Raw genomic sequence first — 24,529 nt, forward strand, 5'->3', positions numbered from 1 at the left:
ACAGCCTAACCACGGGGTGACAGACAGTCCCATTAGGCATTCCAAACGGTCTCACCTGCCTTTGAGGTGGGTGGTCCCTTACACCGAGAGTCATAGCAATACTCAGGTTACTTCCAGTCAAAAAGGACCAGTCACTTACCACAGGTCAGTTGCACCTTAGATCTCACACGAAAGACAATGCTTGTAGCCAGTCCTATAATAAACTCTATTAAGATTTATTATATAGGAAAAGGAAATAGAGTTATTTACAGGATTAAAGCAAGTAAATATATATGCACACAAATTATTTCCAATCTTACTTTTCAAAAGGTAATAGAAGCTTCTGTAATAAGAAAGCTCTATATGTTCTTTAGGGCTAATCCAGACTAAGCAGCTGGGGATCCCTTGCTTATGCCCAGAAACCTTGCCCCCTAGAGTCCAAGCAGCACATAGATATAGTTCCTTCTCGGTAGGGGTTTTTCATCTCTCTCCTCCCTTGTACTCTGAACTGACAACTCAGCTAACAGGAGGAATTCACTTGCATGACTCATCTTCATGGCGTGGGGAGGGCAGAACAACAAAATGTCTTTTCTTCTCTTTAATGTTCCATAATAGTCTGTCTGGTGTCGATGGACCTTCTCTGTTGGGCAGGAGGTAACACCTTCTGCTGGAGACCAGCACTTCACACAAGTTAATGTCTCTCTCCTATCTCGTGATTTACACAGCTACAGAGGCTCCCAACAGAACCACTCAAGTATTACCTTCTGATTTATAAAAAGAAAAGGAGTACTTGTGGCACCTTAGAGACTAACCAATTTATTTGAGCATGAGCTTTCGTGAGCTACAGCTCACTTCATCAGATGTTTACCGTGGAAACTGCAGCAGACTTTATATACACACAGAAATCATGAAACAATACCTCCTCCCACCCCACTGTCCTGCTGGTAATAGCTTATCTAAAGTGATCAACAGGTGGGCCATTTCCAGCACAAATCCAGGTTTTGTGCTGGAAATGGCCCACCTGTTGATCACTTTAGATAAGCTATTACCAGCAGGACAGTGGGGTGGGAGGAGGTATTGTTTCATGATTTCTGTGTGTATATAAAGTCTGCTGCAGTTTCCACGGTAAACATCTGATGAAGTGAGCTGTAGCTCACGAAAGCTCATGCTCAAATAAATTGGTTAGTCTCTAAGGTGCCACAAGTACTCCTTTTCTTTTTGCGAATACAGACTAACACGGCTGTTCCTCTGAAACCTTCTGATTTATAACATTTGTATCTGATATCATATGAATGCAGGCAGCAATTCAGAAGCATTCAATCAAGTCTTAACACATTCTTATATTTCTAATACTGATTTTAACAATACTAACACACAGATGAGCCAGACTGATTCAAGGTATATATTTGTCAGTTTTTCATACAGGCATGGGGACCTTGGCATAAGCTGGCACCTGGTCTGCCAGTGTCATACCCATCATGGCAACACATGCGCCCTATACCTCCTCGTGGCAGCTCTTGAAGGTATAAGGGCAACACCACCCTAGTCCCCCTCAGTTCCTTCTAGTGGCCAGAGTCAGAATTCCCCATGTAGTTCTTACTTTGTTTTGCTGCTCATAGCTAGTTTAGCTTCTTCCTGAAAATAGTTTGTAATAAGTAGCAGTTTGTACCTGTGGTTAGGTTTTATTTAAAGTTTTTCAGTTTATTTAATAGTTACTACTTGGGCTTAGTGGAATGCAGAGCACTGAGGGCATGCAGGACTTTACAGGCTTCAAACATTGCCTTTTGTATGGGGTTACTAGTTGTAATAGTGACCTCCACACGTGTTTCTTGTGCCTCAGTGAGGGACACATCAAGGAGAGGTAACATCTGCCACACCTTGAAAAAGTGAGTAGAGATTGCCAGGGATCTGTGTTTCCAGCAGGACCTCCTTGAACAAGCCATGAGGCTTGCTTTGGCAACAAAACCAGTGCCAGATAGCTCTGTCCATCCTCATTTGTCCACCAACCTTGCGGAAGCCCAGGATAGATTGTTGGACTCTGACTCCCCTCTAAGAAGGGGGGGTTGTTTGTCCTCTCCTGGGGTTCCCCACAAGACAACCTAAAAGATGGAAAGAGGTTGTTCTTCGAGTGCTTGCTCATATCCATTCCAATTAGGTGTGTGCACGCTACATACACAGTTCGCTGGAAGGTTTTTCCCTTAGCAGTATCCGTCGGGTTGGCTCTGGAGCCCCCTGGAGTCACACCTCCATGGCACCGCATATAGGGCCCCACCACCTCTCCAGTTCCTTCTTGCCGCCATTGACAGTCAGAGCGTTCCCTCTCTCATGTTCAACAAGCGATCCTCTAGCATAGTTTTCTGTAAATAGTTAAAGATAGTTAAAAAAAGTTATATATTTGGACTTGGGAGAGGAAAACAACCCCCAGTACCCCATTTCCCCATCCCTCTCCTGAGCCCAGGGCATGCCTCGGACCCAGGGGTTTAAGCTGTGTGGGGTTTGCCAGAAGCCTATGCCCAAGGGTGACCCACACTCAGCTTGTCTAAAGTGCTTAGGGGAGGTCCCATCAGGTGTAAGATCTGGAGCTCAGGGGAAAGGGGTTTTACTCCCGGTATTTCCTAATGTGAAAAGCAAAAGGGGGCCTCAGACCCATTTTGGACTCGCACAATCTCAACAGGTTCATGAAGAAACTAAAGTTTTGTATGGTTTCAGAGTAACAGCCGTGTTAGTCTGTATTCGCAAAAAGAAAAGGAGTACTTGTGGCACCTTAGAGACTAACCAATTTATTTGAGCATGAGCTTTCGTGAGCTACAGCTCACTTCATCGGATGCATACCGTGGAAACTGCAGCAGACTTTATATACACACAGAGAACATGAAACAATACCTCCTCCCACCCCACTGTCCTGCCGGTAATAGCTTATCTAAAGCGATCATCAAGTTGGGCCATTTCCAGCACAAATCCAGGTTCTCTCACCCTCCACCCCCCACACACACAAACTCACTCTCCTGCTGGCAATAGCTCATCCAAACTGACCACTTTCCAAGTTTAAATCCAAGTTTAACCAGAACGTCTTGATGGAAGATGGAAGTTCCACCATGATTTCAACAACTTCCATCCCACCATCAACCTCAGCCTGGTCCAGTCCACACAAGAGATCCACTTCCTGGACACTACAGTGCTAATAAACAATGGTCACAAACACCACCCTATACCGGAAACCTACTGACCGCTATTCCTACCTACATGCCTCCAGCTTTCACCTTGACCACACCACACGATCCATCGTCTACAGCCAAGCTCTGCGATACAACCGCATTTGCTCCAACCCCTCAGACAGAGACAAACACCTACAAGATCTCTATAAAGCTTTCTTACAACTACAATACCCACCTGCGGAAGTAAAGAAACAGATTGATAGAGCCAGAAGAGTTCCCAGAAGTTACCTACTACAGGACAGGCCTAACAAAGAAAATAACAGAACGCCACTAGCCGTCACCTTCAGCCCCCAACTAAAACCCCTCCAACGTATTAAGGATCTACAACCTATCCTAAAGGATGACCCAACACTCTCACAAATCTTGGGAGACAGGCCAGTCCTTGCCTACAGACAGCCCCGCAACCTGAAGCAAATACTCACCAACAACCACATACCACACAACAGAACCACTAACCCAGGAACTTATCCTTGCAACAAAGCCCGTTGCCAACTGTGCCCACATATCTATTCAGGGGACACCATCACAGGGCCTAATCACATCAGCCACACTATCAGAGGCTCGTTCACCTGCACATCCACCAATGTGATATATGACATCATGTGCCAGCAATGCCCCTCTGCCATGTACATTGGTCAAACTGGACAGTCTCTACGTAAAAGAATAAATGGACACAAATCAGATGTCAAGAATTATAACATTCATAAACCAGTCGGATTGAACACTTCAATCTCTCTGGTCACGCAATCACAGACATGAAGGTCGCTATCTTAAAACAAAAAAACTTCAAATCCAGACTCCAGCGAGAAACTGCTGAATTGGAATTCATTTGCAAATTGGATACTATTAATTTAGGCTTAAATAGAGACTGGGAGTGGCTAAGTCATTATGCAAGGTAGCCTATTTCCCCTTGTTTTTTCCTACCCCCCTGCCCCCCCCAGACGTTCTGGTTAAACTTGGATTTAAACTTGGAGAGTAGTCAGTTTGGATGAGCTATTGCCAGCAGGAGAGTGAGTTTGTGTGTGGGGGGGTGGAGGGTGAGAGAACCTGGATTTGTGCTGGAAATGGCCCAACTTGATGATCACTTTAGATAAGCTATTACCAGCAGGACAGTGGGGTGGGAGGAGGTATTGTTTCATGTTCTCTGTGTGTATATAAAGTCTGCTGCAGTTTCCACGGTATGCATCCGATGAAGTGAGCTGTAGCTCACGAAAGCTCATGCTCAAATAAATTGGTTAGTCTCTAAAGGTGCCACAAGTACTCCTTCTCTTTTTGTAAAGTTTTGTATGGTCTCTTAGACCACTATCATCCCATCCCTGGATCCAGGAGATTGGTATGCTGCCCTTTACTTCAAGGACGCATACTTCCACATTTCCATAATCCTGCCCCACAGGTGCTTCTTAAGGTTCGCAGTCAGGAGTTCCCACTACCAATTCACAGTATTACTGTTCGGCCTATCATCAGCACCTTGGATGTTCACCAAATGTATGTCGGTTGTGGCTGCTTTTCCATGGAACAGGCAGGGTTCAGGTATTTCTGTACCTTGACTGCTGGCTAGTCAAGGGCTAGTCCAGAACACAAGTGTATCAATAGGTCACCCTCATAAGATCCACCTTCAGCGCACTAGGCCTCCTTTGAAACACTCGAAGTCAATGCTCACCCCTACTCAGAATAGAGTTCATAGGGGCAGTGCTAGACTCTAGACAGGCCAGAGTGTTCTTATGAGATAACTGGCTCTGTGGATGAGGGAAAAGCAGTCGATGTGTTGTTAGTGTCAAAAGCTTTGCTAAAGTCAAGGGTCTCCCACAGTATTGTTGCCAGTAAGTTAAAGTATGGGCTGGATGAATAGACAATAAGGTGGATAGAAAGCTGGCTAGATTGTCGGGTTCAACGGGTAGTGATCAATGGCTCCATGTCTAGTTGGCAGCCGGTATCAAGTGGAGTGCCCCAAGGGTCAGTCCTGGGGCTGGTTTTGTTCAATATCTTCATTAAAGATCTGGAGGATGGTGTGGATTGCACTCTCAGCAAGTCTGCAGATGACACTAAACTGGGAGGACAGGTAGATACGCTGGAGGGTAGGGATAGGATACAGAGGGTCCTAGACAAATTAGAAAATTGGGCCAAAAGAAATCTGATGAGGTTCAACAAGGACAAGTGCAGAGTCCTGCACTTAGGACGGAAGAATCCCATGCACCGCTACAGACTAGGGACCGAGTGGCTAGGCAGCAGTTCTGCAGAAAAGGACCTAGGGGTTACAGTGGAGGAGAAGCTGGATATGAGTCAACAGTGTGCCCTTGTTGCCAAGAAGGCCAACGGCATTTTGGGATGTATAAGTAGGGGCATTGCCAGCAGATCGAGGGACGTGATCATTCTTCTCTATTTGACATTGGTGAGGCCTCATCTGGAGTACTGTGTCCAGTTTTAGGCCCCACACTACAAGAAGGATGTGGAAAAATTGGAGAGAGTCCAGCGGAGGGCAACAAAAATGATTAGGGGTCTGGAACACATGAGTTATGAGGAGAGGCTGAGGGAACTGGGATTGTTTAGTCTGTGGAAGAGAAGAATGAGGGGGGATTTGATAGCTGCTTTCAACTACCTGAAAGGGGTTCCAACGAGGATGGCTCTAGACTGTTCTCAGTGGTAGCAGATGATGGAATGAGGAGTAATGGTGTCAAGTTGCAGTGGGGGAGGTTTAGGTTGGATATTAGGAAAAACTTTTTCACTAAGAGGGTGGTGAAACACTGGAATGCGTTACCTAGAGAGGTGGTGGAATCTCCTTCCTTAGGAGTTTTTAAGGTCAGGCTTGACAAAGCCCTGGCTGGGATGATTTAGTTCGGGATTGGTCTTGCTTTGAGCAGGGTGTTGAACTAGATGACCTCCTGAGGTCCCTTCCAACCCTGATATTCTAGGATTCTATATCTCAGTTGCATTTCCAGGCCATTCACGACATCATATAGGACCTCAGATCGTTCCCTATAACCACAGTAAGGAGTTGCTTTAAACTCCTAGGTCACATGGCATCTTGCACATATGTAGTGCAATGTGCAAGGCTCAGACCTTTCCAAGCTTGGCTAGCATTGGTGTATCGACCGATCAGGCACAGCCTAGATGTTGTGGTTACCCTTTCACTGGGGGTCCTCAAGTCTCTTCACTGGTGGCTTGACCTGCACTTGGTGTGCACAGGAGTTGTGTTCTCTAAACCATGGGGTGGGGAGCTCTCAAGGTTCCTTCCCCACTCTGAATTCTAGAGTACGGATGTGGGGACCTGCATCAAAGACCCCCTAAGATTATTCTTACCAGCTTAGGTTAAAAACTTCCCTAAGGTACAAACTTTGCCTTGTCCTTGAACAGTATGCTGCCACCACCAAGCGTTTTAAACAAAGAACAGGGAAAGAGACCACTTGGAGACATCTTCCTCCAAAATATCCCCCAAGCCCTACACCCCCTTTCCTGGGGAAGGCTTGATAAAAATCCTCACCAGTTGATACAGGTGAACACAGTCCCAAACCCTTGGATCTTAAGAACAATGAAAAATCAATCAGGTTCTTAAAAGAATTTTAATTAAAGAAAAGGTAAAAGAATCACCTCTGTAAAATCAGGATGCAATACCTTACAGGGTAATCAGATTCAAAATATAGAGAATCCCTCTAGGCAAAACCTTAAGTTACAAAAAGACACAAAAACAGGAATATACATTCCCTCCAGCACAGCTTATTTTACCAGCCATTAAACAAAAGAAAATCTAATGCATTTTCTAGCTAGCTTACTTACTAACTTAACAGGAGTTGGAAGGCTTACATTTCTGATCTGTTCCCGGCAAAAGCATCACACAGAGAGAACCCTTTGTTTCCCTCTCTCCTCCCCCCCCCCCACCCCCCCCCCCGATTTGAAAGTATCTTGTCCCCTTATTGGTCATTTTGGGTCAGGTGCCAGTGAGGTTATCTTAGCTTCTTAACCCTTTACAGGTGAAAGAGTTTTGCCTCTGGCCAGGAGGGATTTTATAGCACTGTATACAGAAAGGTGATTACCCTTCCCTTTATATTTATGACAGGAGTACACCTTGGAGAGAACAGAACTCAGGGCCTCTGGTCTCCGGAGGAACTCTTGCTTCACATCAATGTGAGAGAGCTCAGGGCTGTCCGACAGGCATGTCGGGTCTTTTGGCCTCTCCTGGAGGGCATGTGCATATCAGTCCTGACAGACAATACAACAGCAATGTTTTATATCAGCGAACAGGGGCACACACTCCTCTCCCCTGTGTCAGGAAGCCCTCAAGCTGAGAGTTCTGCATAGCACACTCCATATTTTTGGAAGCATCCTGTCTTCCAGGGTCTCAGAATGAACTAGCAGACTATCACGAGTGGTCTATCTGCCCGGATGTAATAAGCAGTATCTTCTAGCAGAGGGGAGTTCCCCAGATCGATCTGTTTGCCACAGTGGCCAACAGGAAGTGCCTACAATTCTGGTCCTTCCTGAACCACAGCCTGGATTCGATGGCAGACACGTTTCTGTTTCCATGGAAGGACTGCCTGTTTTACGCTGTAGTGAGGCGATGACTCACCAGTGCAGCTCCTCCTGCTGGTTGTCTCGGGAATTAGCTCTTCCAGCCTGGAGCGCCCTCTGCAGGCTGGTGTCTTGCCTGCCACTGGCCCCCCATATCCCTCCTGGACCCCAGTGCCCCTTTACCTTGGGGTGCTGCCCCCTGGCAGTGCTCCCACACTCTGGGTCTCCCCTCCCCAGGGAACCCCCAACCCTCTATCCCCTCCTTGCCTCAGTGGCTACTGCCGTCACCCTCTAGCCCCTGCTCTCTGGGGCAGACTGCAGTTGCTAAACCACTCATCAGCAAGGGGGTTGGACCAGCTGCCTCTGTTATTCCCAGCCTACGCTTCTGTAGCCCCAGTACCTTTCCTGGCCTTTAGCAAGGCCTGCAGCCAGGGGTTTCTCCAGGCTGGAGCTCCCCAGCTTCTCTGGCCTTTCCCCAGCCCTGCTCCACTCCAGGTACCCTTATCTCCCAGGCAGCCAGTCCTTCCTCTCTCAAAAGACAGCGAGAGAGAGAGAGAGAGAAGGAAGATCCTGGGAACTACAGGCCAGTCAGCCTCACCTCAGTCCCTGGAAAAATCATGGAGCAGGTCCTCAAAGAATCAATCCTGAAGCACTTGCATGAGAGGAAAGTGATCAGGAACAGCCAGCATGGATTCACCAAGGGAAGGTCATGCCTGACTAATCTAATCGCCTTTTATGATGAGATTACTGGTTCTGTGGATGAAGGGAAAGCAGTGGATGTATTGTTTCTTGACTTTAGCAAAGCTTTTGACACCCGGTCTCCCATAGTATTCTTGTCACCAAGTTAAGGAAGTATGGGCTGGATGAATGCACTATAAGGTGGGTAGAAAGCTGGCTAAATTGTCGGGCTCAACGGGTAGTGATCAATGGCTCCATGTCTAGTTGGCAGCCGGTATCAAGTGGAGTGCCCCAAGGGTCGGTCCTGGGGCCGGTTTTATTCAATATCTTCATAAATGATCTGGAGGATGGTGTGGATTGCACTCTCAGCAAATTTGCGGATGATACTAAACTGGGAGGAGTGGTAGATACGCTGGAGGGGAGGGATAGGATACAGAAGGACCTAGACCAATTGGAAGATTGGGCCAAAAGGAATCTGATGAGGTTCAATAAGGATAAGTGCAGGGTCCTGCACTTAGGACGGAAGAACCCAATGCACAGCTACAGACTAGGGACCGAATGGCTAGGCAGCAGTTCTGCAGAAAAGGACCTAGGGGTGACAGTGGACGAGAAGCTGGATATGAGTCAGCAGTGTGCCCTTGTTGCCAAGAAGGCCAATGGCATTTTGGGATGTATAAGTAGGGGCATAGCGAGCAGATCGAGGGACGTGATCGTTCCCCTCTATTCAACATTGGTGAGGCCTCATCTGGAGTACTGTGTCCAGTTTTGGGCCCCACACTTCAAGAAGGATGTGGATAAATTGGAGAGAGTCCAGCGAAGGGCAACAAAAATGATTAGGGGACTGGAACACATGACTTATGAGGAGAGGCTGAGGGAGCTGGGATTGTTTAGCCTGCAGAAGAGAAGAATGAGGGGGGATTTGATAGCTGCTTTCAACTACCTGAAAGGGGGTTCCAAAGAGGATGGCTCTAGACTGTTCTCAATGGTAGCAGATGACAGAACGAGGAGTAATGGTCTCAAGTTGCAGTGGGGGAGGTTTAGATTGGATATTAGGAAAAACTTTTTCACTAAGAGGGTGGTGAAACACTGGAATGCGTTACCTAGGGAGGTGGTAGAATCTCCTTCCTTAGAGGTTTTTAAGGTCAGGCTTGACAAAGCCCTGGCTGGGATGATTTAACTGGGAATTGGTCCTGCTTTGAGCAGGGGGTTGGACTAGATGACCTTCTGGGGTCCCTTCCAACCCTGATATTCTATGATTCTATGATTCTATTCTATGACTTCCTGAGTTCCTGGCTCACAGCCCTTTTATAGGGCCAGCTGTGACCTGATTGGGGCATAGCCCCATCTGTGGCTGTTTCCCCAATCAGCCTAGGCTTTTCTCTCAACCCTGGCCCTCTGCAAGGGCTGGTTTTTAACCCCTTCTGAGCCGGAGTGGGCTAACCACCCCACTAAATACGCGTTCCCTCCATACCGCTGATTCACAAGTCATCCTCAAAATCCAGGGCAACAGAACCCCAGTGATCCTGGTGGCACCAGCCTGGCCATGTCAGCATTGGTACACCATGCTATGGAGCTATCACTCTACCTCTGGTTCTGGACCTCACTCAACATCACGGAAAGCTTCAGCACCCCAATCTCGAGTCTCTCCACCTCGCGGCCTGGAAGCTGCATGGTTGAACCCGCTAGAGCTCACTTGCTCAGTCCCCACTAGGGAGGTTCTTCTGGGTAGCAGAAAACTTTCGGCCAGAGCTACTTACCTGGCCAAGTGGAAAAGATTCGCGATTTGGTGCTCGCAGAGCCATATCCCTCCGACACAATTGTTGGTGCCCTTTAACTTGGACTATCTCCTAAAGTTGAAACAGTGCTTGTCTCACTCTTGATAAAGGTTCACCGGGCTGCCATCTCAGCTTTTCCACTAGAGAGCGTGGCCACTCCATCTTCAATAACCAAATGGTGTGGCGGTTCCTCAAGGGGTTGGACATATTATATCTTCCTATTCGGCGGCCCACTCCCACTTGAGAGCTTAACTTGATACTCTTGAGGCTGATGGGGCACCCGTTTGAGCCCCTAGTGACATGCTTACTTCTCTACCTCTCCTATACGGTGGCCTTTTTGGTTTGCAATAGCATCAGCCAGAAGGGTGTCTGAGCTCAAGGCTCTCACATCCAAGCCTTCATATACACCATATTTTACAAAGATAAAGTGCAACTGCGATCTCACCTGACCTTCCTCCCGAAGGTGGTCTTGAATTTCCACACCAACCAAGGCAAATTGCTTCCAATCTTTTTCCCGAAACCCCATGCAAATAGCTGTGAGCAGAGTCTCCGCTCCCTGGATGTGCGGCGTGCACTGGCATTTTATATTGAACTAAGCTGTTCCACAAGTCAAACCAGCTGTTTGTTGCGGTGGCAGATAGGATGAAAGGCCTCCCAGTGTCCATGCAAAGGATATCATTTTGGATCATGTCCTGTATCTGGGTTTGTTACGATCTCGCAAAGGTCCCCGCCCCTGCTCTGACTGTGCACTCTACTAGAGCTCAGGCACCTTCGGCGGGCTTCCTGGCCCAGGTACCGATCCAGGAGATATGTAGAGCAGCTACATGGTCCTCTGTCCACACCTTCACTTTTCATTATGCGATCACCCAGCATGCCAGGGACAATACAGTGTTCGGCAGGGCAGTGCTTCAGTCAGCGATTCCATGAACTCTGACCCCACCTCCTACATAAGGCTTGGGAGTCACCTAATTTGAATCAATGAGCAAGCACTCGAAGAAGAAGAAACAGTTACTTGAAGGGTTCATGTAGAGTTCATGCACCTGGAAACATTCAGGGCACACTGACTGTTGTGTAGGAGCAGTGCGCACACAGCTCCGTCCAAGGGCATGGACCATGGAAAGTCGCCCAGAGGACATGAACTGTGGAAAGCTTCCTTAAACTCGGCTCAAAGCCTAAAAACAAAAATTGTAATAAATAAAAACTAATAAATAAAAATATTAATCAAAATCATATTATTTCCTTTGTTAATGCCTTTTACAATCAAATATATAATACACAAAAAAATTTTAAAAAAGCTAACAAAAAGCAATCCCGTCAACAAACCAGCCTGCTTGCTTGCTTAAAGCCATGTCCTGTCTTACATTTAAACCGCAACAGTTACTCACCTTCTTGTAACTGTTGTTCTTTGAGATGCGTTGCTCACATCCATTTCAAACCCACCCTCCTTCTCCTCTGTCGGAGTATCCGGCAAGAAGGAACCGGAGAGGCGGCGGGGCCCTATATGCGGCACCATGAAGGCGCAACTCCAGGGGGCTCCAGAGCTGACCCGACAGATGCTGCTAAGGGAAAAACCTTCCAGCGAACTGTGCATGTGGTGTGTACACACCTAATTGGAATGGAGGTGAGCAACACATCTCGAAGAACAGTTACGAGAAGGTGAGTAACCGTTTCTTCTCTACGTCCAAAAGAGTCTTCTTCCTCAAAGGGAGGTTCTGAGCAGCACCAAGATTCACTGGTTACACAGAGTGGCGCCGAGCCATCCACCCCGTCTCCCTGATACTGAGACGAGATTTTACGGCACCATAACACCAGAACCATCCATGTGGTGGCCATTGAGTCTAATGCAGAGGGACATTGTCAGAACGTCCATACTGGGTGCAAACCAATAGACCATCTGGCCCAACATCCTGTTTTCTGACAGTGGCAGGTGCCAGATGCCCTGGTCTATTCAGTCCCTCTGAAGCAATTATTGAGTGATCCATCCCTTGTCATGCAGGACCAGCTTGTCATGCAGTCCCATCCCTTGTCATGCAGTCAGAGGTGTAGGGACACCCAGACCATGGAATTGCATCACTGACCATCTTGGCTAACAGCCATTGATGGCTGTATCGTACATGAACTTACTTAGCTCTTTTTTAAACCCAGGTACAATTTTGACCTTCACAGCATCCCCTGGCAACAAGTTCCACAGGTTGCCTGTGCATTGTGTAAAGTATTTCCTTATGTTTCTTTTAAACATGCTGCTTATTAATTTCATTGGGTGACCCCTGGTTCTTGTGTTGCATGCACTTTCTTCACACTAGTCATGATTTTATAGACCTCTCTCATATCCCCCGTAGTCGCCTCTTCCAAACTGAGCAGCCTCAGTCTTTTTACTGTCCTCCTAAGGAAGCTGTTCCATCCCCCTCAGCATTTTTGTTGCCCTTCTCTGTACTTCTTCCAATTCCAATACCATTGTTGAGATAGGGCAACCAGAACTACAAACAGTATTCAAGGTGTGGGTGTACCATGATTTTTATACTGTAGCTGCACACTGACTGAATGTTTTCAGACATTTAATTAGCTGTTACCACTTGGAGTCATTGTGGATAGTTCTCTGAAAACATCTGCTCAGTGTGCAGCAGCAGTCAAAAACCCGAAAAGAGTGTTAGAAACCACTAGGAAAGGGATAAATAATAAGACAGAAAATATAATGTAAATGTATGGCAGATGCACACTTTGAATACTGCATGCAATTCTGGTTACACCACTCCAAAAAAGATATATCAGATTTGGAAAAAGAACAAAAAAGGACAACCAAAATGCTGAGGGGTATGGAACAGCTTCCATATGAGGAGAGATTAGAAAGACTGGGACTGTTCTGCTTAGAAAAGAGATGACTGGGGCAGGGGTGGCAGGTTTGTAGAAATTTTGGTGGTGCCCAGAACCCACCCCCCCAAACTCTGCCCCACTGCTTAAGGCTCTGGGAGAGAGTTTGGGTTGGGGGAGGAGGTCTGGGATGCAGGCCCTGAGCTGGGGAAGGGGATTGAGGTGCAGGATGCGAGAGAGGTTGGACTCTGGGAGGCAGTTTGGAGGGGTGCAGAGAGCTGGGGTCAGGCTCTGGAGAGAGTTTGGGGGCCAGAGGGAGGGGGTGCAGGCTCTGGGAAGGAGTTTGGGGGCAGGAGAGGATGTGTGGGAAGGGGGTGGGGGTGCAGGCTCTGGGAAGGAGTTTGGGGGCAGGAGAGGATGTGCGGGAAGGGGGTGGGGGTACAGGCTCTGGGATGGAGTTTGGGTGCTGTGCGCAGGCTCCGGGCTGGGACAGGGGCTGGGGTGCAGGAGGGGATGAGGGGTGCAGGCGCTGGGAAGGAGTTTGGGGGCCAGAGGGAGGGGGTGCAGGCTCTGGGAGGGAATTTGGGTGCCGAACAGGGGGTGCAGCGCTTACCTGGGGCTCCTAGGCAGGGCAGGCTGGGAGTCTCCATGTGCTGCTACCCCCAGGCACTGCCTCTGCAGCTTCCCATTGGCTGCAGGGGCACTTGGGCTGGGACACAGACCCACCTAGCCCAGGTGCTGTAGGGAGGAAGTCGCTCAGTTCCGCTGCCAGTGGTGACTGAGGGGCCCGGGCTGTTTTAAATGGCCCGGGGGACGCGTGGGGCCCAGGGGCGGAAAGCGGGGCCAAGGGGGAGACCCGGCCCCAACATTGCTGGAGCTGGGCCAGGAATATTCCTGGTGCCCAGGCACCATGGGCCCATAGGACTCGCCGCCTATGACTAAGGGGGAATATGAGAGAGATCTATAAAATCATGACTGGTGTGGAGAAAGTGAATAAGAAAGAGTTATTTACACCTTCACATAACAGAAGAACCAGGGGTAACTTACTGAAATTAATAGGCAGCAGATTTAAAACAATCAAAAGGAAGTATTTCTTTCCACAGCACAGTCCATCTGTGAACACATTGCAGGAGATTATGTGAAGGCCAAAAGCGTAACTGGGTTCAAAAAAATTAGATAGCTATTGATGAACCAATCCTCTATGAAGTTATTAGCAAAGATCATGTAGGACACAACCCTAACCCTCAGACTGCTAGAAGCTGGGACTTAACAGGAGATGGATCACTCGATAATTGCCTTGTTTTGTTCATTCCCTCTGAATCATCTGGCACCAGAAATGGTCAGAAGATAGAATACTGGGCTAGATGGATCATTGGACTGACCCAGTCTGGCCATTCGTAGGTCTTTAGATATGAGGAAAGCATTGGCTTTTACTTGGACAGAACCCAGCTTGTTAGACAGTCTTCTAGGCTTTTTGTTTGTTATGCGGATGAAATGAAGGGTCAAGCAGTCTCAGTTCAAACAATCTCCAGATGGGTCATTTCATTTATTACTACTGCGTATTCTGTAGCTAGCTCTCCTCCTGCTCCGATGCTCTCCGCCCACTCAGTGAAGGTGCAAGCGAGATCTGTAGCATTTCTGAACAATGTTCCCATTCAGGACATTTGTAGGGTGGATACTTGGTCTCCTGTACATACCTTTACTCATCACTATGCCATCACGACTGTTTCCAGGTCAGATGCGAACTTTGGAAAGTGCTGAAGTCACTATTGAAATAGACTGAACCCACCATCTACAACACTGCTTATGAGTCATCTGAGTGGAATACACATCTGCATCCACTCAGTGAAGACAGACCAGTTATTTACCTGTGTCAGGGTTCCCCCACACATACTCTGAACTTTGGGGTACAGATGTGGGGACCCACATGAAAGACCCCCAAGCTTATATTTTACCACCTTAGGTTAAAACTTCTCTAAGGCACTAATTCCTTAGACTGGTATTGCTGCCACCACCAAGTGATTTACACAAAATATTCAGGGAAGGGTCACTTGGAATCCCTGTCCCCCAAAATACCCCCCCCAAGCCCCTTCACCCCCTTTCCTGGGGAGGTTTGAGAATAATATACCAGCCAGTTGCTTTAGTAATGTGAGCACAGACCAGACCCTTTGTCTTCAGGACACTGAAATCAATAAGGTTCTTAAAAGAAGAACTTTATTATAAAGAAAAAAAGTAAAAGAATCACACCTGCAAGATCAGGATGGAAGGTAACTTTACAGGATAATAAAAAGATTTAAAACAGAGGGTTCCCCTCTGTGCTCAGCTTCACAGTTACAAAAACAGGACTGAAACTACCTCTGTAGCATAGGAAAATTCACAAGCCAAAACAAAAGATAACCTAACGCATTTCCTTGCCCTACTCACAGTTTCTGTAGTTTTATATGGATTATTCCAGGTATATGTTTCAAGAGATATTGTACCTGCTCGGCTTCTCCCTCCGTCTGGAGAGGGAACAACCCACAGAACAACAAAACAAATCCTTCCCCCCGCCCAGATTTGAAAGTATCTTGTTTCTTCATTGGTCCTTCTGGTCAGGTGCCAACTAGGTTATTTGAACTGCTTAATCCTTTACAGGTAAGGCAATCCAATACAGCTGCCAAGCATACATAAAGGTTGCTACCCTTTCCCCTATATTCATGACAACCTGTTTTTTGAGATGGGGATGTAGATGTGTATTCCACAACCCACCCTCTGTTCCCTCTGCATAGGAGTCTTAGGCCGCTCTTCCAGTGCAAAGGAATAGGGGGGTTAGGGTATCACCACCCTAATGTCACCTAGAGAGTGGACATGAAGAGTTGTAGGGTGCACGCACCACCCTGAGGGATGCTGCTGCCAAAGATTTCTGTCTCTGGCACAATGTGCATCCACACACCTGTGTGGAATACACATCTGCACCCATATCTCGAAGAACAGCAGTTACAAACAGGTAAGTAACCATTCAATCATAGTCCTCTTTGTACAATTTTTTCACATATTTGAAGAAATATGTCACCCGTCAGTCCTCTCTCTCCTCTTCTCTAGATTAATCATACCCATTTCTTTCAGCCTTTCCTCATAAGTAAAATGCCTTGCAGTGATTAGGTTCAGGGGTACTGTCATGGGGAGCAGCCCTCAGCACCCAACTGGCACCCCCTCCTGGCAATGAACTCCAGGCTGACGCCCGTGGTCTGCACACCAACACTCTGTCTCTGCTCCCGCCTATAGCTCCTCTCTCAGTTCCCAGGATTGCTGCATCCTCTTCTCGACTCAGCCCAATATCTGGGTCGTTTTCCCCTTCTGGGTGAGATATCTCTATTGAACAGTCCAGCCACTTCCCCAGTGGCAAGTGGAGGGGGATCCGCTTCCACCCACTACTCTGGGTCCCAGCCCAGGGACCCTGTAGCTAGCAGCCTCCAGCTGCACCTCAAATTCCTTTCACTGCTGCTATGTCTCCCTGGGCCCCTTCCCCATGGCCACAGAACCTTCTTTGCCCTCACCTAAGGGAACTCAGCTGCTCAGTCCCAGGAGCCAGCCACTGTCCTGTCCAAGGGGCTTACCATTCTCAGCCCTTCAGGGACACAGTCCTTAATCCCCAGGCTCCCAGCAGCCACTGAGCCTGCTCTGCCCTGCAGCTCCCTTTTATATAGACCAGCTGGGCCTGATTGGCTGTTTCTCACAGCCCCTCTCCTACTGGCTGCTATCTACGCAGCCTCCCTCGTGCTCTGTTAACCCCTTGCATGTCAGCGTGGTGCGGACATCCCATGACAGGCGCGTTGGCTCCTTGCACCTCATTTCATGTTTGCTGCTATCTCTGTGATCTTTACTATTCTGGACAGAAAGGAAAGGTTTAGGTCAGGCTCTGATATGAACACCTTCCCTTTGTACCCAGGGGTCAGGGACTGTCTCTAGTGATATTAAACCCCCCTCCTAGGGACTGGTTCTCCTGCTAAGCCAATACCCCCAGTCCCACTCTCAAGGAGTTCTTTGACCTGGTGCCAAGCTGCCGCTGACACCTGCTTGGATTTTCTTCCACAGGTTTTCATTGTGGGGCTCATTGCTGACAGGAAGTTCCAACACTTCAATGCTGTTCTGGAGGCCTATATCCAGCAGCACTTCAGCGCCACACTGGCCTACAAGTAAGTATCAGGTCGTGAACCTGCCTCCACACACATAGGGCCCTCATTCCTGTCTCCTCCCATCCACTCCCGGCCATGGAGCCAGCAGATCAGAAACCCGAGGTGCAGTGGGATGCCATGGAGCTGTAGGTGTCAGGAGAACCTGGAGGGAGAACTCTGCAGTGCAGGAAGCTCCCCTTTCTCTTCACTATTGTGCCCGCCAGGGGTCTGGAATTTGAAAACCTGGGTGTGACTCTGCATGGGCCCTGAACTCTCCAGTATATCTGGAGTTCTCCTCAGACCAGGCTCTGTGGTAGGAAGGGTTAGATTTAAGAGGCATATTAACCTTCAGGCCCCACTTCCCACATCTCTGTCTTCACCGTGCAGGAAGCTGATCTCAGTGCTGACGCAGTATGTGGACTCAGCCAGCCGAGGGGAGCCCTGTGATTCGCTCTTACGCACCTTCAAAGCCTTGGAGTATATCTTCAAATTCATTGTCCGCTCCAGACACCTCTTTGCCCAGTAAGTGTCACTGATTATTTGCACTCACTTTCCAGTGCTTCTCCAGCAGCCAGGCCACAGTACAAGCTCAGCAGGTCTGGGCCAGCTCAGTACTTGGACGTGAGACCTACAGGGAAAACTCAAGGTGTTGTAGGAAGTGGTGCTGGAGTAATGATGGCAGGGAGCAGTGTGCTGGAGGGGTGCTTTCTCTACGGCTGAGTTAATACTGACACCAGTGACCTAGCTCTGGGTGCTCTGCTGGGTGCTCTGCGCTCTTGTGGTGCCACCTTTTGGATGTAAAGCAGAGATAATTTTCATTCATGCTCACTAAAATTCTCTGGCTCTTTTTGTAGGTGTCACAGTGTTAACTATGGTATTCTAGTCAAATTCTAACCCATGTAATTACATTTTGCTTTCCTGAAGTCCCCTTTTATTTTCAGTTGGATACAGTATTTTTTGACCTCCTGCCCTAAACTGTTGTGTTGCTGTGTCATGGTTAAACAGTTGAAATTCAGTGTTGTGTGAGTAATCACCCTATACAGAGTCTGCAAAGGATGGTGTCTGATAGCAGTTTAATCATTGTTAGAGTGGAGACTAATGTTCAGTTACTTATTAAGCTGATTAATTCAATTTCCTCCTATTAATTTGTTGTTTGAAAGTATCCGATGCAATGTGGGAAATTTGTTTAATTCTTCATTGTGCAATAATTCATGGATCTGGTACAAGGGGTACTTCAGCCTTCTTGCAGCTTGGGGGAAGAACCAGACCTGTCTGCCACTAGCATCAGGAAAATGTTCTATCCCCAGAAATTCTGCCAGGTTTGCTCTACTCCCCAGTGACAGGTGGGCAGCTTTCCTCATGCGGAAAATTTCTGAGGGAAATTATTTCACATTTCAAACTAACAGTTTGGCTCAAGAATTTGTCTGTCTAATTTGCGGCTGTGTTCTAGAGTTGCTTGGGGACATTTTCCCCTCAGCTTTCTTTCCCCTTCTAAGTTGTTGTGGCAGCCAGTGTCTCTTCAGGCAGAGAGGTAGGCCAAGAATGCCAAAGGCAAAAGGGAAAGTCTGTGTCTCCGACTTCTCCCCCTTCATTGAATGTCTGGACAGGGAGCTTGGCCTTCTCTGTGTGGACAATGCAGTGTCCCCTTAACAGTCCCGTCCAGGTAGGGTTACCTCGTAAGAACGGCCATACTAGGTCAGACCAAAGGTCCACAGTATCCTGTCTTCCGACAGTGGCCAATGCCAGGTGCCCCAGAGGGAATGAACAGAACAGGGAATCATCAAGTGATCCATCCCCTGTCGCCCATTCCCAGCTTCTGGCAAACAGAGACTAGGGGTACCATCCCTGCCCATCCTGGCTAATAGCCATTGTTGGACCTATCCTCCATGAATTTATCTAGTTCTTTTTTGAATCCTGTTATAGTCTTGGCCTTCACAACATCCTCTGGCAAAGAGTTCCACAGGTTGACTGTGTGTTGTGTGAAGGAATACTTCATTTTGTTTGTTTTAAACCTGCTGCCTATTAACCTTATGCCGAAATCCCTAACGTGGGCACTAGCAGCCACCATCCTGCTCTGCTCAGCTGCCCTCTTCCCTTCCCTCTGTCCCTCCCCTCAGACCATAGATGGAGAACACTGGATGCAGCATTGACAATGCCAGAGTATGGTAAGTGGCCTTAGGCCCAGTCCCCTCTCCCTGCTGCCATCCTATAACAGGCCTCTCAGAAGTTCCCAGGGAAATGCAGACCTATTTGTCCCATGCGGACTCTGTACGATAGAGAGGGTTAGAGCTTCTGGGGAGACCATTCTCAAACCTCAGTCCTTTCCTTGAGAGACCCTGAAGGTGTCCCTGAACAGGAGGGGAGCCAATAAGTTTGCCCTCAAAGAAGTCAGGGAGAACCCTAATCATCTGAAATATTTCTGGAGCAATCCCTGACCCCAGTTTCACTTTTCCTCTGAAGTAGGCTCATGGGCCAGTTACTCAAAGGAGAAATAAATACATCCACCAGCACCTGCTTCTCCTGCTCACCCTTGTGGCACGCAGCATGGCAGCATGATGGTTCTTGGGGTAGCCAAGGCTGTGGGTCACCCCCCTTCCTCCAGCTTGAAGAAGTCTTGCTGGTGCTCAGCTGGGTGTCAGCTCCCTAACGCCATCAGCCAGTTAGCTATTCAAGCTCTCTCCTCTGGGGTAGGCCAGCCCTGACTTTGCCTTGCAGATTAACAATAGGTGCACCCAGTCCCCGAGTCCCTTTGAAGTCTTCCCCTGTGATATCCAGCCCCTGATACTGGCTACTCACAGAATTACCAGGTCCACTGCTCCCAAAGGAACAGAACACACCAGTTTGTATGATTCAACTCAAGGTCAGTACTTTACTTAACATAACAGCACTGAGATAGATTTATAGTGAAAACACAAATAAGTTTATTATCAAAGATTCATGTCTAGTTGGCAGCCGGTATCAAGTGGAGTGCCCCAAGGGTCAGTCCTGGGGCCGGTTTTGTTCAATATCTTCATAAATGATCTGGAGGATGGTGTGGATTGCACTCTCAGCAAATTTGCGGATGATACTAAACTGGGAGGAGTGGTAGATACGCTGGAGGGGAGGGATAGGATACAGAAGGACCTAGACAAATTGGAGGATTGGGCCAAAAGAAATCTGATGAGGTTCAATAAGGATAAGTGCAGGGTCCTGCACTTAGAACGGAAGAACCCAATGCACAGCTACAGACTAGGGACCGAATGGCTCGGCAGCAGTTCTGCGGAAAAGGACCTAGGGGTGACAGTGGACGAGAAGCTGGATATGAGTCAGCAGTGTGCCCTTGTTGCCAAGAAGGCCAATGGCATTTTGGGATGTATAAGTAGGGGCATAGCGAGCAGATCGAGGGACGTGATTGTTCCCCTCTATTCGACATTGGTGAGGCCTCATCTGGAGTACTGTGTCCAGTTTTGGGCCCCACACTACAAGAAGGATGTGGATAAATTGGAGAGAGTCCAGCGAAGGGCAACAAAAATGATTAGGGGTCTGGAACACATGAGTTATGAGGAGAGGCTGAGGGAGCTGGGATTGTTTAGCCTGCAGAAGAGAAGAATGAGGGGGGATTTGATAGCTGCTTTCAACTACCTGAAAGGGGGTTCCAAAGAGGATGGCTCTAGACTGTTCTCAATGGTAGCAGATGACAGAACGAGGAGTAATGGTCTCAAGTTGCAGTGGGGGAGGTTTAGATTGGATATTAGGAAAAACTTTTTCACTAAGAGGGTGGTGAAACACTGGAATGCGTTACCTAGGGAGGTGGTAGAATCTCCTTCCTTAGAGGTTTTTAAGGTCAGGCTTGACAAAGCCCTGGCTGGGATGATTTAACTGGGAACTGGTCCTGCTTCGAGCAGGGGGTTGGACTAGATGACCTTCTGGGGTCCCTTCCAACCCTGATATTCTATGATTCTATGATTTAAGATTCAAATAATAGCGAGTAAGAATATTGGAAACAAATGGTTACATATAAAACAAAATCATAATATGCTTTCAGAAGAGTAAACTTCACTAACAGGTTAACCTCCTGTCTAAAGAAGTTGATTTCACCCAAAGTCCTCTGCAGCATTTTCAGTCAAACTTGAGATCCTATTTTCATGAATGCAAATGCACGGTCCATTTATGTACTAGGTACAGGATGAAGGGGTGTCTTCTTTGCCTGTTAAATATACCCCTGTTGTTCATTGTCTTGACTCATAGACAGGATAGCCTCCCATGGTTTTTTGTTTTCCTGTGTGCTCCTTTCCTGTTGATTTCACATCTCTTTGTATGTAAATGGACATCTGTTGTGTTAGCTTACAATGCTTAATTTACATCCTGACAGAGAGAAAGGAATAAACATCTCTTGTCTGAGAGAAACCTAAGTTTGTTTATGATTGCTGATAACTAATACATTGATATAGATTTTAAAACATATTTTCAGTATATATACGTAACTCCTTACATAGTAGCTTTACATACATTTCACAATGATATTAATGGCTAGCATGACACTGGCTTTCATTAGGGACCTCACATGGCATGCTTTGTGAGACTTGTGAGATTTCTGTAACTCCTCTGCTCCCCCTGACGCACGCACACACACATCTTCCTTGTCAGGGGAGGAGGCACAGAGTTAGAGGATCAAAATAATAATGTATATTAGAACAAGCAGAAGGTAGACTCTTTGAGACACAGTGCTGTGAAACTGTGCTCAGATGGTGTGGGCTTCTCAAGGTAAGTGTATCCTCCTCATACTCCTTGGGAAGATATAAGAGAGGACTGGGAAATTCTAGCCACTCCTAAAAACCTGTGAAGATACCTGCCTGTCATCCCCAGCTGCTTCAGCAGATTGTCATACCCTAATAACCAGTCTGTTGTGCCCAGCTGGTGCTGCAGGTTGCAATGCTTCCTCACCTCCTCCTCTTGTCAGCAGTTGACTATGGAATGACAAGATGGAGAGCAGCCCAGATGTGGAAGAACAAGCAGGTGCTAAGGGCCCCCTTGGACCACCATTTACTTAATTCTAGCCCCCCAGCCTCCATTTTATAAGACCAAAAGGTTCTTTAGTGTGCACCAATTCAGATTCAACCTGGTGTCACTACTAAATGTGTCTATATTCCCTGGTTGGAGATTCAGTGTTTCCAACTGAGAGAGATGTTCATCTGAAAGAGTGGGCTTCTCACTCTACAGGCCCTTTACAGGCAGCCAAGTCTGGGCAGGGTCACCTTAACCCCCCTCCCCTGGGCATGAAAGCTCTCAGGCAGCATCAGAACTGGGGGGGGCGGTAATTATGAGGTGTCATCTTACACCCTAAGGGCCTCCTTGTGTTTTGGTCAAGCAGTGCTAAAAAGGGTGGGCTGCACTACAGTTGGTACCCCTCCCAACCTAAACATCTCACAGCTTATGCACCGTCTCTCTGAAAAGATAGTGGAATCTATATTTGTTTCACACTGGTGTATGGAGCTTTGCTCACTGAGAGCAGATACCCAGGCAAATCAGTTCTCAGTTTGTTCTCAGTGCTACAGTGAGAAACTTTTCTGAAAACTGAGACTGATCAGTCAGAATCTTCAGAAAAGTCAAGGTAGAATCCTGGTCCCTGACAGATACAACAGAAAAGAATAAAGGTCAAATGGAAAGTTGAAATGGTCCCTGAAGTAGAAGAGGAGAGAATACCACTTTGCAAGGCGTAACTAGAGCAAGTCCAGGGTGCTGAGACAAAGTCAGAACAGTTATCTCAGAACAATCTACATGGCTCCTACCCATGCAGAGTTAGACCTCCAGACTGGTGTCAGGAACACTTGGCTACATAGACCTTTGGACAAAATAAGGTTACTGGTCATTGTCCAGAAGGAGTACTTTATGGAGCTGTGCAAGAACCACAGGCTCTGTTTTGCCCATCCCCAATCTTGAATACCCCAAGGAAACACCAAGACAGGTAGGAAACCATTCATCCTCCACTTCATTTTGGAACTATATAATCCCTGCATTCTCCATCAAGAACAGTTCTATCTCCATCCTAGCTTTGAGAATTAAGGAGCAAGGAAGGAGGGCTCTGCCTGAAACATCTGAACAAGTTCCTAAAGGAGGTTCATTTTCACATTCCCATTTTACCATCCCACAACATTCCTTGCTTTGTATATAGATAGCATTTGGAGCATTACCATTTGATCTGGCAAATGCTCCCACGGTCCCTTCCATGATCACCATGGTATTATAGGTTTCAGAGTAGCAGCTGTGTTAGTCTGTATTCGCAAAAAGAAAAGGAGGACTTGTGGCACCTTAGCGACTAACAAATTTATTTGAGCATAAGCTTTCGTGAGCTACAGCTCACTTCATCGGATGCATTCTTTAGTCAGGACTCCATAGTTAAGGATGAGTTACATTTTGCTCTTATAGCAGGGAGTCAATGTCTTTGTTATACATGAAAAATACAGTGTATACCCAAACTTACAGCATATACTCTTTCAGTTTTAAGAGAGTTTACAAATAAAGCCATTAATTAGATTGAGTCAAAATTAATTAAACCGTGATTCTTTAAGAAATGTAGCATCTGTTAGTCTTTCTGGTGTGTCAATGATCTTAACAACAGAATAACACAGACTCTTTACTTTCCATATAGCTATAATTAATTGAAATCTTATGTACAGGCTATAATTTGAAGAAATTAGGTTGTAATTAAGTTACAGTCTTTCATAATTTATCTAATTGATAATTAAATCATCTTAACTTTAGTACCCAGAAAGATAATGGAACAAATATTCAAACAATCAATATGTAAGCATCTAGAAGATAATAACGTGCTAAGTAACAATCAACATGGATTTGTCAAGAACAAATCATGTCAAACCAGTCTAATGTCCTTCTTTGACAGGGTAACAAGCCTTGTGAATGAGGGAAGCAGTAGACGGGATACATCTTGACTTTATGTGAGATAGTATCAAAAGCCTTATGAACCTTCTCATAAGCAAATTAGAGAAATATAACCTAGACGAACCTACTATAAGGTGGGTGTACAACTGGTTGGACAGCCGTATTCAGAGGATAAGTCCTCTGAAAACATCTGCTCAATATGCAGCAGCAGTCACAAATAGCTAACAATGGTAGGAACCATTAGAAAAGGGGTAGATGGTAAGACAGAAAATATTATAATGCCAATATATAAATCCATGGTATGCCCACACCTTGAGCACTGCGTGCAGTTCTGGTTGCCCCATCTCAAAAAAGATACATTAGAACTGGAAAAAGTACAGAGAGGGGCAACAAAAATGCTGAGGGGTCTGGAACAGCTTCTGTAGGGGGAGAGATGAAAAAGACTGGAACTGTTCAGCTTAGAAAAGAGACGACTGGGGGTGTGGGGGGTATGATAAAGGTCTATAAAATCACAAACCCTGTGGAGAAAGTGATTAGG

At 47.0% G+C, this 24,529-nt stretch overlaps 1 protein-coding gene across 2 annotated transcripts in view; it reads left to right on the forward strand.

Annotated features, from left to right (window-relative positions):
- LOC140911001 (dedicator of cytokinesis protein 2) overlaps positions 1-24,529 on the forward strand; it is a 353,749-nt gene that overhangs the window by 148,945 nt on the left and 180,275 nt on the right. For both annotated transcript variants that reach the window (XM_078852647.1, XM_078852648.1), the window contains exons 21-22: positions 17,033-17,133; positions 17,500-17,634. In XM_078852647.1, coding sequence (XP_078708773.1) covers positions 17,033-17,133; positions 17,500-17,634 — 236 coding nt within the window. The remainder of the gene's footprint in view (positions 1-17,032; positions 17,134-17,499; positions 17,635-24,529) is intronic.

This window comes from Lepidochelys kempii, chromosome 4, assembly GCF_965140285.1.
Source record: "Lepidochelys kempii isolate rLepKem1 chromosome 4, rLepKem1.hap1, whole genome shotgun sequence".
In the NCBI taxonomy this organism is placed as follows: domain Eukaryota; kingdom Metazoa; phylum Chordata; order Testudines; family Cheloniidae; genus Lepidochelys; species Lepidochelys kempii.